Source organism: Crinia signifera, chromosome 5, assembly GCF_055691185.1.
Source record: "Crinia signifera chromosome 5, ASM5569118v1, whole genome shotgun sequence".
NCBI classification, from domain to species: domain Eukaryota; kingdom Metazoa; phylum Chordata; class Amphibia; order Anura; family Myobatrachidae; genus Crinia; species Crinia signifera.
In genome coordinates, this window is record NC_139221.1 from 297,585,053 (window position 1) to 297,597,610 (window position 12,558).

At 45.3% G+C, this 12,558-nt stretch overlaps 1 protein-coding gene across 1 annotated transcript in view; it reads right to left on the minus strand.

Annotated features, from left to right (window-relative positions):
* LOC146081230 (macrophage mannose receptor 1-like) overlaps positions 1 to 12,558 on the minus strand; it is a 146,663-nt gene that overhangs the window by 100,179 nt on the left and 33,926 nt on the right. Inside the window, exons 5-10 of the mRNA XM_083189335.1 lie at positions 9,816 to 9,929; positions 9,113 to 9,256; positions 7,992 to 8,174; positions 6,439 to 6,596; positions 5,400 to 5,510; positions 3,290 to 3,405 (exon numbers count right to left, since the gene is read on the minus strand). Of these exons, the coding sequence (XP_083045461.1) occupies positions 3,290 to 3,405; positions 5,400 to 5,510; positions 6,439 to 6,596; positions 7,992 to 8,174; positions 9,113 to 9,256; positions 9,816 to 9,929 (826 nt within the window). The remainder of the gene's footprint in view (positions 1 to 3,289; positions 3,406 to 5,399; positions 5,511 to 6,438; positions 6,597 to 7,991; positions 8,175 to 9,112; positions 9,257 to 9,815; positions 9,930 to 12,558) is intronic.

Below are 12,558 nucleotides of genomic sequence, written 5' to 3' on the forward strand. Positions count from 1 at the left end.
AACAGGCCTCAAATTTTCTGAGGCAGTCCAGGCTCACAACTTCAATTAGACATCAGACAACTCTGTTAAAAAAATAAGAATAATAAGCTGAACCTTAAACTATCTTCATAACAGCTTAAATCCAAGTGTACAGATATACCGGAAATACTATTCCTATGGTACAAGTTATAATTTATTTTCTGTTTTTACTGTCCGTTAAGAATAATTTTGGTAATATGTAATAGCAGATGTCTATTTTCTCTTTTGACCCATGCCGGTCATATGGAGTTATACCCGGAATCGGCCGTATTCTTAAATCGTAGTTAATATCAGCATTGACTCCAACAGTATTGCCACATATTGCGATCAGCATTGAATCCACCAGTATTGCCACAGAATGCTACCAGCATTGACTCCACCAGTATTGCCACATAATCCTACCAGCATTGATTCCACCAGTATTGCCACATATTGCGATCAGCATTGAATCCACCAGTATTGCCACAGAATGCTACCAGCATTGTCTCCACCAGTATTGCCACATAATCCTACAACGATTGATTCCACCAGTATTGCCACATAATCCTACCAGCATTGACTCCACCAGTATTGCCACATAATCCTACAACGATTGATTCCACCAGTATTGCCACATAATCCTACCAGCATTGATTCCACCAGTATTGCCACATAATGCTACCAGCATTGACTCCACCAGTATTGCCACAGAATGCTACCAGCATTGATTCCACCAGTATTGCCACATAATGCGATCAGCATTGAATCGACCAGTATTGCCACATAATGCTCCCAGCATTGACTCCACCAGTCTTACCACATAATCCTACCAGCATTGATTCCACCAGTATTGCCACATAATGCTACCAGCATTGACTCCACCAGTATTGCCACATAATGCTACCAGCATTGATTCCACCAGTATTGCCACATAATGCTACCAGCATTGACTCCACCAGTATTGCCACATAATGCTACCAGCATTGACTCCACCAGTATTGCCACAGAGTGCTACCAGCATTGACTCCACCAGTATTGCCACATAATGCTACCAGCATTGACTCCACCAGTATTGCCACAGAATGCTACCAGCATTGACTCCACCAGTATTGCCACATAATCCTACCAGCATTGATTCCACCAGTATTGCCACATAATGCGATCAGCATTGAATCGACCAGTATTGCCACATAATGCTCCCAGCATTGACTCCACCAGTCTTACCACATAATCCTATCAGCATTGATTCCACCAGTATTGCCACATAATGCTACCAGCATTGATTCCACCAGTATTGCCACATAATGCTACCAGCATTGACTCCACCAGTATTACCACATAATCATACCAGCATTGATTCCACCAGTATTGCCACAGAGTGCTACCAGCATTGACTCCACCAGTATTGCCACATAATGCTACCAGCATTGACTTCACCAGTATTACCACATAATCCTACCAGCATTGATTCCACCAGTATTGCCACATAATCCTACCAGCATTGATTCCACCAGTATTGCCACATAATGCTACCAGCATTGACTCCACCAGTGTTACCACATAATCCTACCAGCATTGACTCCACCAGTATTGCCACATAATGCTACCAGCATTGATTCCACCAGTATTGCCACATAATGCTACCAGCATTGATTCCACCAGTATTGCCACATAATGCTACCAGCATTGACTCCACCAGTATTGCCACATAATGCTACCAGCATTGATTCCACCAGTATTGCCACATAATGCTACCAGCATTGATTCCACCAGTATTGCCACATAATCCTGCCAGCATTGACTCCACCAGTATTACCACATAATGCTTCCAGAATTAGTATTGTTCATTTATAAAATATGTCATCCTTCGTTTGATGTATATAATCAGCAGTATTTATTATTTGTACTTTATGTATGCATGGCTTCCAAAATTATATTAGTGATGCCTCCATACTGAGTACTAGCATTGCCTCTATATATATTAATCTTTGTTAGCAGTGCAGAGATGCAGTGCTGGACACTTAGGGGCCCGATTCTGGTTCATTCACAATGAACCGAATTCGGCCCCTGCCAAGATTTCGGAGTTTGCGCTTGCATATTTGTGCGCAGGCAAAACCCCAGCTGCGTAGGACCACGGTCATATGCAATGTCGCCGTCCTTTTGCACGGAGTGGTGCGGGTCGAGGGCATGGGGCGGCAGGCCGTGTGTCACCTGTGGGAATGGCCAGAGTTTCATGGGCACCCCCAAGAAAACACTGGGCGTTCCCATGGGATTGCAGGCAGGACTACGTGTGCCGGGGGTGGGTGGTAGACGTCACATGATGTCAGGCGCCGCCACCCCCCTTTTTTGTCTTCGTCCCACTGCCCGCAAATGTCAATCAGTCTCTGACTTATTTTTTCGAAGGCAGGAGAGATACCTTGGATGGTCAGCGACCATCCAATGAGTTTTCCTGCTGTGGGCAAATGCGAAGGGATGTGTCTTCGTGACACATCCCCTTGCATGGTTGTGGTGTGGCGGGCCTGGGACTCGGTGAGCTGAATCAACCAGAATGAGGGCCCTACTGCCTTGTGGTCTGAGAGGTTCTCAAGAGCAAGGGTGACTCCACCCCCTCCAAATCTCAGAGGAAGGCAAAAAATGTAGGGGCGACAGATTGGGTGACAGAGAGATAGCGGTTGATGGGGAAGAGGAAGGCAGAGGGCAACAGAAGGCAAATACTCTCATACTATTGGTCTATTTACTGCTCGGGCCGGGTCTAGAGTCCATGCCAAAGTAGCATTACTGACTAGTGCAGTGCCAGATGGGCTGCACACAGATTGAGCCATCACTCCCCTCAACGCTACTCTACAATGGAATTAGTCTCTCCAGTGCGGCAGCTTAGTCACACATAAAACACTAAATAGACTCTGCGCAGGTAAAAGACCCCCTTTTTTCTATACCGCTCAACGCAGACTCTACCTCCCGACACCCTCCCCCCCCCCTCCCCATCACCACCACCACCACAGAAAAAAAGCCAGTCAAAGTCGCCCAGGGAAGATATAATGGTGAAGGCCGCAGTGCCTCCCAGTACTGCAGCCAGCTCCTGAGTGTACCCTGTGGCAGAGGTGGAACTAACATTGGTGCAGTACTAAGGAGCCCACTGCTACATCCCACTGTTGTGTGGCTTATTGTGAACTTGGGTTGGAGTGGAGGAGGGGACCCTAAATTATATTTTTTGTACCTAGGCCAACCACTCACAGGTTCCGCCTCTGCCCTGTGGATTTGTTTTTTGCTTTTTCAATTTATTTTACTGTACCTGTCGCCAACAGTAATCAGATAGGCTGCTTTATTGCTGCAAGTGATGTTTGCTTCTGAAAATGTTGCCGATGACTCGCTTATAGAGTAGCAGTAGTAGCCATGCCGTCTCCAGCCCTGACAACATATAAGGTGATATGACATATTTAGAATCACAGTACAGTAACCTATGTATATATGTTTGGGACATACCAGTGTGATGTACATAACTTTGATGCTGGCAATTATAATGTTCACCGTAGTGGTTCACATTGGAGAAGTGGCTGAATCATTGTCATATTTCCAATATACAAACACAACAAGGCTGCAATGCTCACACATGGCAGGATTGTTCCAATACCCTATGCTTTTTTCATAATTCTGAGCCTCGCTTCAGTATAGATCATTACAATAAAACATTTCATAGAGAACAACAAAGATACATATAATAAATTGCTGTAACATATCATTCTTTGGGTCACAGATATACAGTACCCTCCTTAGGTCACTGCAACATTACCTTCATTATATCACTACAATAGAACCTTCCTTATGTCACTACAACAGAACCTTCCTTATGTCACTACAACAGAACCTTCCTTATGTCACTACAACAAAACCTTCCTTATGTCACTACAACAGAACCTTCCTTATGTCTCTACAACGGAACATTCCATATGTCACTACAACAGAACCTTCCATATGTCACTACAACAGAACCTTCCATATGTCACTACAACAGAACCTTCCATATGTCACTACAACAGAACCTTCCTTACGTCACTACAACAGAACCTTCCTTACATCACTACAACAGAACCTTCCTTACATCACTGCAACAGAACCTTCCTTACATCACTACAACAGAACCTTCCTTACATCACTACAACATAATCTTCCTTACATCACTACAACAAAACCTTCCTTAGATCACTACAAGAGAACCTTCCTTATGTCACTACAACAGAACCTTCCTTATGTCACTACAACAGAACCTTCCTTACGTCACTACAACAGAACCTTCCTTACATCACTACAACAGAACCTTCTTTAGATCACTACAACAGAACCTTCCTTAGATCACTACAACAGAACCTTCCTTATGTCAATACAACAGAACCTTCCTTATATAATACAACAGAACCTTCCTTATGTCACTACAATAGAACCTTCCTTACGTCACTACAACAGAACCCTCCTTACGTCACTACAATAAACCTTCCTTATGTCACTACAACAGAACCTTCCTTAGATCACTACAACAGAACCTTCCTTATGTCACTACAACAGAACCTTCCTTATGTCACTACAACAGAACCTTCCTTATGTCACTACAACAGAACCTTCCTTATGTCACTACAACAGAACCTTCCTTAGACAGCATACTGTCAAAATGAGCTCCACGCTGTGCAGGGCTGCAGGCAGGGTTGTTGGAGTTTTAGTTAATGGGTCTCTGCAGAAGTGGTCACACCGATGCATACCACCCCACTTCAAGCACAAGCACTGACTACAACAACATCTTTCTTAAATCAGAGCAACAGCACCTTCCTGAGGTCACTACAACAGAACCTTCCTGAGGTCGCTACAACAGAACCTTCCTGAGGTCGCTACAACAGAACCTTCCTGAGGTCGCTACAACAGAACTTCCCTGAAATCACTACAACAGAACCTTCCTTACATCACTACAATCAAAATCCTAGTGCTGGAATCCCAACCAGGACACTGGTGGCAGAAAACAGACATTGCTCTCAATGCCGTTGCTGGTTAGGGTTAGGATGCGGGTGGGGGGGAAGGGACTGCTAAATTTAGGCATTAGAGGGTGGGCTAGTGTGTGGCTATGGGTGGGAGACTGCAGCGAGGGAGGGTTATCTTTAGACACTATGGAGGAGAGTTAGATTGTGGAGGGAAGGAGAGTTAGACTTTGAAGGGAAGATGATTTATGCATCACGTAGGGATCTGAATTCTCAGCATCGCAATGACACTGCCCTTATTTTGATTGCTGGCCTCCCCTATGCATTCCACATACAGTAATTTGTCAGTAGAGGATGTAAATAATGTAAATGACAGCTGCGGTTATACAGTACATGAATATTAAAGCACCGCTAAAAATTACCTGTAATAATGTACAGTACCTTATCGCACCCCTCGTCTACAGGAACTTGGTCATGACCAACTGCCAATGGCTTTCTCTTACACATATAAGGATATTTCTTCTCACACATATGATCTGCCCAACTTCCATCCTGCAGTGGGGAGATTACATCATTATATTGTTAGCACAAGGTGTAAGTCAGAGGAGGAGCAATTTTGTGACCTAATAATAAATATGCACCTAAGCACAGGTAAAATGGTTGGATTTCCAGTGGCCACATTTGGTACTACAGGCTTTTTTCTCCTGATCAGCAGGGACAGATTAAATCCTCTGGGGCCTAGGGCATCCAAGACAGGTGGGCCCTTACACCCCCCTCCCAGTCCTCTGCTCCACTCTGCAGCCCATAACAGTGCTACCAGCAAGGGAGGGGACGGTTACACTGCAAAGGGAGAGCGAAGTTGCTACAAAGACAGAGATGGGAGGGTCCCATGCTGCTGTGAGAGAAATGCAGGTACACCTCCCTCGACCTCCACTTAGGCAACATGCACTTTCTTAGCTTCCGCTACACTGCTGCTGGGAGAGCTACTGCTGGTGGCAGAGGCTGGAGAGGTTTGACAGCAAAGGTGGAGCAGCTAATTGAGGGGGCCCTGATGTACTCACCCCCTGGACCCCCTTTATTCCAGCTCTGCCAATCAGTATTTGTTCTTAAGTCCCGTACACACTGGGCCCAGTGCGTTCGGGGCTTCGATGAATGGTTAGTGCTGCTGCGCACTCCCACATCATCACCGGCAGCCGTGTATGCACTGAGCATTTTTCAGCCTAGCGACTTTCCCCATCATTGTTATCCATACACGCTGGACATAATTATCCAGTGTGAATTGACCTTTAGCTTTTGGTTGAGCTATTTTGCATTCACCAACCCCCATCCAAAATCACTTGGCGATACCACAATAACAGAATGTAGTAAGCAGAGGTGCTTTGGTACACCCCTCTGAGCTTTGTTTTAGTTTCCCTTCACTGTAAACTGTATAATACATGGTAACTGCTGCAAATACAGTATGTAATGATTTATGCTCCACCTTAGTGTGTAATGCAACACAATCCTCTTCTTTGTTATTGAGGTGAGATGGTTCTCCTCTCTGCCAGACTGTATATGTTACCGGAGACCCGTCACTCCATTCAAAAAATAGCTGCACATTCAGGTCATTTAATCCCAGCCAAACATTCTCTATTTTTTCTAAAAAAAACAAAATTTAAATGGTTAAATCTTTTTGATCTTTACAAACAGAGTAATGTAAACGAGCAAGGCTGTTTTCATGAAAATTCTTCAATAATTTTTTTTTTTTTTTTCTTAATAAGAAAACAGCACAAGCTGTCCGTTCTTACAACCCACTAGATGGCACTATTAAATTCTGTCTTGCTGTGTTTTATACACTGTAAGACAGAGGTGGCAAAACCTGTCCTTAAGATCTACCAACAGACCATGGGCCTTATTCTAGTTCACTCTTTCTGACAAAATCCTTCTTAGATGGACAAAACCATGTGCACTGCAGAAGGGCAGATGTAAAATGTGCAAAGAGAATTAGCTTTGGGTGAGTTATTTTGTTTCTGTGCAGGGTAAATACTGGCTGCTTTATTTTTACACTGCAATATAGATCTCACTTTGAAGTAAAACCCCACCCAAATCTAATTCTCTCTGCACATGTGACATCTGCCCCCCTGCAGTGCACATGGTTTTGTCCTTCTAAGAAGGATTTTGTCAGAAAGAGTGAACTAGAGTAACCCCCCATGTTTTCACCTGTGGATCTGTAGATTGTGCCAGTTAGGACATGTTTGAAAATGTGACAGTTAGTAATGACTACACCTGTATGGTCTGGAAAATGTGAACTTTTGGTAGACCTCGAGGACCAGATTGGACAGTACTGCTTTAGGATCTTTAAAAAAAAAAGGATGGAGATAGATTCAACTATAATAATTTGTCTGAACAACAGTTTTTGCTCATTTCCAGATTTTGGGAGCAAAGGGGCGTGGCCTCACAGTAATGCTGAGTCCGAGATTCACGCACCTCTTAGCCATCGCTGTGGAGGCACCCTGGGAGCTACTGGTATGCCTTGTGACCCTCTCTCGTGTGAATAAGAACCGTGCGCATGAGCAGTGCATATATTCCCCACAGTTAAGCAAATCATAGAGCGACAGGGCGCCTCCTAATTACCCCAACCCCACCGCGGCGCACTGCTACCCAGAGGCATCTTGACAGTCCCAAAAAAGGGACTGCTCAAGAAAATTGGGACATTTTGGAGGTATATCTTCTCCCATTTGTTATTACAGTCAAGGGAACCAAAATCTGGGCACCATGTGGTTAAGGAGCCCAAAGGCCTTATTTTAGGTGGATATCTGCTTGTACTTCAGGAGGCTGGGAGCATAAATCTGTGATTAAACCGTTGGATTCCCCCTTCTGCATTTATGCAGCTGGTGCCATGTCTAATATGGGATATTACGTCACAAATACAATTTATCACCGGCAGCTTTCTCTTCTCTGTTTGGAAACCGTTCCTAATGCTGTTCTAGCTGCTGTCTATGGTTATTGTTCATTTATATCTAGTTGCTTGTGTATTGCTGCTACAGTACTTACCGAATTCAAACTGGGAGGTAATGAAGCTTGCATCCCCAATATTGTGCACACTTACGAGATCCCCTTCTTCCTTCCGACATGCTAACTTTGCGTCCTTCCAAATCCTGGCCTCTTTATGTAGAGAATAACAGTATCCAGAATAGGGTATCCAGGAGGGTGGGCAGGAAATGGGATCACTGCTCCCTGTGACAAGATATCAGAACATGTATAGGATATAAACATTCCACAGGTCAGATACATAGATCCTCTACTGAGCTTTGCAGTCAAGTATCAAGTTTAAAGCCACCATTTACACTGAGGGGTAGATGTATGAAGCAGTGATAAGGGTGGAGAAGTGATAAATTGCCTGGTACTTTATCACCGGCCAATCAGCTCCTGACTGTGGCATTTTAAACCCAGCCTGTTACTTAACAGTAAGGAGCTGATTGGCCGGTGATAAAGAACCAGGCACTTTATCACTTCTCCTCCCTTATCACTGCTTCATACATCTACCCCTGAGTCATTAAACAGATTAGAAATACTTATGTACTAAGGGCCTTATTCTAGTTCACTCTTTCTGACAAAATCCTTCTTAGATGGACAAAACCATGTGCACTGCAGGGGGGCAGATGTAACTTGTGCAGAGAGAATTAGATTTGGGTGGGGTTTTACATCAAAGTCAGATCTATATTGCAGCGTAAAAAAAAAGCAGCCAGTATTTACCCTGCACAGAAACAAAATAACTCACCCAAATCTAACTCTCTCTGCACATTTTACATCTGCCCCCCTGCAGTGCACATGGTTTTGTCCATCTATGAAGGATTTTGTCAGAAAGAGTGAACTAGAATAATGCCCTAAGTCAGTAACTACCCTTCACCCCATAGTACACAAATTAACGCAAAATTAGCACTTTATAGCCTGTGATCCTAGCGACTACATCTGAACTTAAGTGAATTAAGCAAATATGAAAAACACTGGCGCATGGCCCATAACTTAAAAACACTGTATTATTTATACTGTAAAACTGGATTTAATAGTACCCATGATTAAACAAACTCTGTGCTGCATAGTGTGTTATAAATAAAGCTTAGTGATAATACTATGCAATGTTTCTGCATACAGTTATGTCATTTGTCTTCTACCTGATGGAGGGATGTAAGACGAGGAGCTGTTGCCTTTTTTACAAATGTATCCCAACTTTTGACTGCACTCCCTGCTTTCCCACTTGGCGTTTTTCCCAGGGTTTAGCACCACACAGTTTTTCCCAGGTTCATTTGTCGGATTTCCTAAAGAAAAAGACAAATTGACTTTATTTAGAAAATAAACTGAACAATAGACTGTAAACAAAAACCGTCCTATTTAACGTGTTACATTTAAACAATGTATTAATGTAATTATTTTACAGCGTGTCATATGAATTAATTTCTGATTCCTCAGCACCATCGGTGACCTGAGGTTACAGATAAGTGGCCAGTAAATATCACCAAACACTTGTTCAGCCTGCAAATGTGCCACAGCAGCAACTTGAGAACATTTCAATTCATTTGAACAGCCAATCCTCTTTGACATTTCACTATTTTTGATTCTCTGCCTGAGGATGTTATTTTGCAACATATACTAATATGGGTGTGACCATTATATGTGGGAGGGGGATACGCATATTGTGACTCATTGGCTGGCCTCCAAGTAAATGTTGACATGGAGGCATGACACTGAAATGGGCATAGTGTTTAGAAGTGTGACTCCAATTGGCGGGAAGACTAGATTACCGTTATAATAAGTGGTACAGGTTTTTTTACATTACCAAAATCTGGCAAAAAAAAAAAATGCAAAAAAATAATTCACCTGGAACCCAGTTCAGATATCGAAATGGACTTCCATTGTCCCATCGCCAGCCTGCGTTAAAGTCCAGACTATTGAGTCCAACCCATAAGGCTGTTGTAAGATCATTGGTTAATCCTACGGAAGAAAAGTAAATATTATAGGAGGGTCATATATAAGGCCAGATGCACTAAGCTTCAAAAGTGATAAACAGCCAGCCAATCAGCTCCTACCTGCCAGGTCACAGACTGTGTTTGAAAAATGTCAGACAGGAGCTGATTGGCTGGCTGTTTATCACTCCAATTTATCACTTTTGAAGCTTAGTGCATCTGGCGCATAGTGTGAGCCCAGAGAACTTATCCTGGTATGTGCTTATTTATGCAATCTCAGACCCTCCTCATAAACGCCTGGGCACGGCTGTTTTTTTCCAAAACACACCCAGAAAATGGCAGGTATCCACCACCAAACACCGGCTTCCTGTCAGTCAAAGTCCGGCTCTATTGTGTTTACGATCAATATACCGGGCAATGGGGTAGACGTATGAAGCAGTATTAAGGGAGGAGAAGTGAGCCAGAGGAGAAGTGGCCCATGGCAGCCAATCAGCTGCTCTGTATAATGTTATATTATTCAAATTATAGGTGTTACTTCAGTGCTGATTGGCTGCCATGGGCCACTTCTCCTCTGGTTCATTTCTCCTGCTTTATCACTGCTTCATACATCTACGCCTATGTCAGTGGCACTGACTATTCGGACACCTGAAACAACCGATTTTGACAGCTGCAGGTGTTGTCACCCATTCATTTCACTAGACCGATGCACTGTGCGGATTCTGGCAGTCGAACGGCGAACGGGGAGATTTTACTCCTCCATTCAGGCAAACAAGATAAACCATACTTGCCTACCCTCCCGGAATGGCCGGGAGGGTCCCGCAAATTGGGTTTCCCTCCTGGCCCCCCGGGAAGGTGGGTAAGTCTCCTGCATTTTGACCACAGCCACGGCTCCCCCCCTTCCCCGCGGTATAAAATGCTGATTTTCGCTGGTCCGCGGGAGGGCGCGGGGCTAAAATGACGCGAATCGTGTCATTTCACGTCATTTTAGCCCCTCCCCCATCCACAGACCCGCAATTTAATGCGGCTGCTTCTCGTGGGGGCGGGGCTATGTGATGTCAGCATCGCCCCACCCCCGAAACTTCGCCATCTCAGAGCTGAACCTGGAAGATGATGCTAGAGCTTCCAGAAGATGAAGTTCCCACTGTACTACCTGCGACATTCTAATCATGTGGACATTTCATCACTTTTGGCATTATGAACGTGGTCAATGTCGACATGCCAATCATGTAATAGGTTTTATATTTCTTCAAAAGCATGCCTCCCATAGAGAGAGAAGCAAGCCTCCAAGGGTACAGTGGAGCCTAAAAAAACTAGAAGAAACCTAGATTTCCCCCAGTGTGGGCGTGACTGCGTAAATGGCCATGGATTGTCAATCTGTGGCCGGGATCGCGACAATCCAAGGCCATTATTGGCAGAACGGGCCTGACAGCGTCTAAAGTCAGGCTCGTTCTCCATTGATCCTTTTTCAATGCTGTCGGTAAAGACCGGGCTGGCGCTGCCACTAGGCAGCTTCAGGCAGCTGCCTAGGGCATCTGCCGCTGGAGGGCGTCCTTGAGCTGCCACTCTGCTCCCCAAAGGTTTTTTTTTCTTAAATAGGTTTCCGGGAGGTAGGCGACTGGGGAGAAATTGAGCATCAGCTCATTAATCAGGCAGCAGCTGCCCGCCCTCCCCTCACTAGCGTCAGCATGCCAGCGGGCAGGGCCACTGCAGAAGCACCATGATAACCCGGGTCAACAGCATCATGAGTCGGTGGCAGCAGGGGGGAGCAGCAACCCCCGCCCCTACTCCAACAGTTAGGTGCAGGGCGAAGCTGTTGGAAGCTGTTTCTTTCTGCCCCAGCCAGTGAGCAGCAGAAAGAGGCTGAGGAGCTGTGTGCTCTGGTGTCTTGCGCTGCTCAGCCCCCCCCCCGTCCGGCACATGGAGGCGGAAATAACAGACAAGGAGCATCTCTATGGTGCCAGGACAACGGCGCCAGGAAACACCCGCAAGGTAGCTGGTAAATATAAAACAATAGCTGGAGAGGGGGGGGCATGGAGTGGAGATTCGGGGAGGGGGGCAGACATGGAGCTAAGAGCAGAGAACTGGAGCGGAGAGCTGGGGGTGGGGGGTACTCAGGACTGGCAAATGTGTGAGAGATTGACTGATCGGGAAAGTGGGTAGTTGCCATTTCGTTTTGTTTTTTGTGGGGGGGGGGGGGGGGCGGAGTAGGCAACCCTTGCACCGGCCCTGGGTAAAGACAGCATTGAATAGAGCCCCGCTGCTATTTCCCCCCATCAGGAATAGCGGCAGAGCATTGCATACCCCCCCTTAAGTGGTTATTTGGACCTGATTATTGATAGACTGCACATGCTTATGGATCTTAGCACACATGCGCATTGCGCAGGTCATCCTGGGATAAAATCCTGTTACTTTTTGATCGCTGTCCTTATGCAAGTTGATTGACAGAAAACTGGCATTTGAGGGTGTTAACTGGCTGTTTTTTTGTGAGTGCCAGGAGAAACGCAGATGTGCCCTGACGTTAGCTCTGGCCTCTAATTTTCGCAGACTTGCCCAGGGCGGTATTTCACTCTGGCTGGGCGGGGATGGTAGCATGCATGTGGAGAGGGAAGATTTTAGCTCTGCTCACCCCCGGCAGCGAGCAGTGGGGTCCATCGGCC